The sequence below is a fragment of the Phyllostomus hastatus genome, unplaced genomic scaffold (genome assembly GCF_019186645.2).
Source record: "Phyllostomus hastatus isolate PE091 unplaced genomic scaffold, TTU_PhHast_1.1 phas_contig_58, whole genome shotgun sequence".
Lineage (NCBI taxonomy): Eukaryota > Metazoa > Chordata > Mammalia > Chiroptera > Phyllostomidae > Phyllostomus > Phyllostomus hastatus.
Genome location: NW_025333916.1, coordinates 11,281,298 through 11,282,926, shown reverse-complemented (window position 1 = coordinate 11,282,926; position 1,629 = coordinate 11,281,298). Strand labels below are relative to the sequence as shown.

Below are 1,629 nucleotides of genomic sequence, written 5' to 3'. Positions count from 1 at the left end.
ATCGACTTTATTTTCAAATACACTTTCTTAAGAAAAGAAAAGCCAGTATACTTTCCGTGGGCATAGCAAGTATCCGTATTAGGAAATCCAATTATACAAAAAATACCACATCTAGTCAGAGGTAGATATATTTATTTTTTGGTAACATACATTAAGTGGCACTAATTACACAGTCACTACAAAGTAAGTAACATGAAACCACAGGACTTAACTTTGCCACAGCTGCATGGACTTCGGCATTTCTAGCTGAGCACATTTTGAAAAAACAGGATGCCCACTGCAGAGCTCTGCCAATGAAATCTGTTCGGGAGGAAAGTTATGAGGTGGTGACTCACCAGCCTTCCTTGCAACTGACAGATGACTGGCAAGCCATGTTAGTTATGAAGTAGTTACAGCCTTATTCACAAACGTTACCGTTTCTCTTTCCAGAAGAAAAAAAATTAAGAAATTCTTCGAATTAGCCCCCAGTGTGTTAGGTGCGTGTGCAGAGGAGGGCTGTTAGAGCTGTGTCAGGAGGACCCGATGGGTCAGGTGGGTAGGACATCAGTAATAATCATGGTTGTCTTCTAAATACTGATAGCAAAATGACTTCTGAGTTGTAATCTTAGGTAAATTTCGGATAAATGAAGAAGACCAGTAGTCATACACTAAGATATAAACAGCCCTTCTCAGCTGCATGAATGTTGTGCTTGCATCTGGGTCTCACAGGACAAGGCACCCAGACTTTCGCCTCCCACGACTGGCCTGTAGAGCAGCTCTCGTGGCCATTTCAAAAACTTCCCTCACTCCATCTTTGGTCTTCGCCGAACACTCTGCGTAGCCGAAAGCGCCGATCCTTCTGGCCATAGCTCTGCCTTGCTCCGGCTTCACCGGCTCCTGCCGCGACCGGCCCAGCTTCCGCCGGTTCCGCAGATCCTTCTTGTTCCCGACCAGGACGATGGGCACGTCGGGACAGAAGTGCTTGACTTCCGGAGTCCAAATTTCTGGGATGTTTTCAAAACTGTCGGGGCTAGCAATGGAGAAGCACATCAGCACAACGTCTGTGTTGGGGTAGGCCAGGGCCCGCAAGCGGTTGTAGTCTTCCTGCCCGGCGGTGTCCCACAGGGCCAGCTCCACCCGCTGCCCGTCCACGTCAATGCCCACCACGAAGGCCTCGAACACGGTGGGCACGTACGCCTCTGGGAACCGATTCCTGTTGAAAACGATGAGCAAACACGTCTTGCCACAGGCCCCGTCGCCAACCACCACCAGCTTCTTCCGGATGGGCGCCATTGCTCACGACGAGCTGCGAGGCCCACGCCGCTGTGGCTGAGGCTCTCCGAAGGGCCTTCCACCGCTCAGATGAAAGGCGCTCGGCCAGGGCTCCGACTGGGCCTCGCTACGCTGAGGACGCCTGTGCCGGGGGGATCGCAAACTCGATGGCCAGGGCGGGTGTCCGAGGCCGCAGGGCCCAACGAAAGAACCGGTAGGAGGGCCGAGGGCAGTGGGTACTGAGCGCGGGCGGGCGGGCGAGCGAGGTCTGCGTGCGGGCGGGGGAGCAACGCCTGAACTTGCAGACTTGCTGACGTATGTTTTATTTCAGAAGAGGGCATATTCTTGACCCCCAACCCACTTTCTGGCTTGGAATTA

At 52.7% G+C, this 1,629-nt stretch overlaps 1 protein-coding gene across 3 annotated transcripts; it reads right to left on the bottom strand.

Annotated features, from left to right (window-relative positions):
- Positions 1–702: 702 nt before the first annotated feature.
- Positions 703–1,272, bottom strand: LOC123824520 (transforming protein RhoA-like). Of its 3 annotated transcripts, none has more exons than XM_045847702.1 (2): positions 1,117–1,272; positions 703–876 (listed from the first exon to the last, which is right to left on the bottom strand). In XM_045847702.1, the coding sequence occupies exons 1-2, from the start codon at positions 1,270–1,272 to the stop codon at positions 703–705; spliced, it is 330 nt and encodes a 109-aa protein (XP_045703658.1). The 3 variants fall into 3 exon arrangements, with proteins under 3 accessions (XP_045703658.1, XP_045703657.1, XP_045703656.1); XM_045847701.1 differs by having other exon boundaries at positions 703–1,083; positions 1,144–1,272; XM_045847700.1 differs by having other exon boundaries at positions 703–1,272.
- Between the last annotated feature and the right edge of the window lie 357 nt (positions 1,273–1,629).

Coding starts and splice junctions, on each gene's coding strand:
- LOC123824520 (XM_045847700.1), bottom strand. CDS start 1,272: ATGGCGCCCATCCGGAAGAAGCTGGTGGTGGTTGGCGACGGGGCCTGT.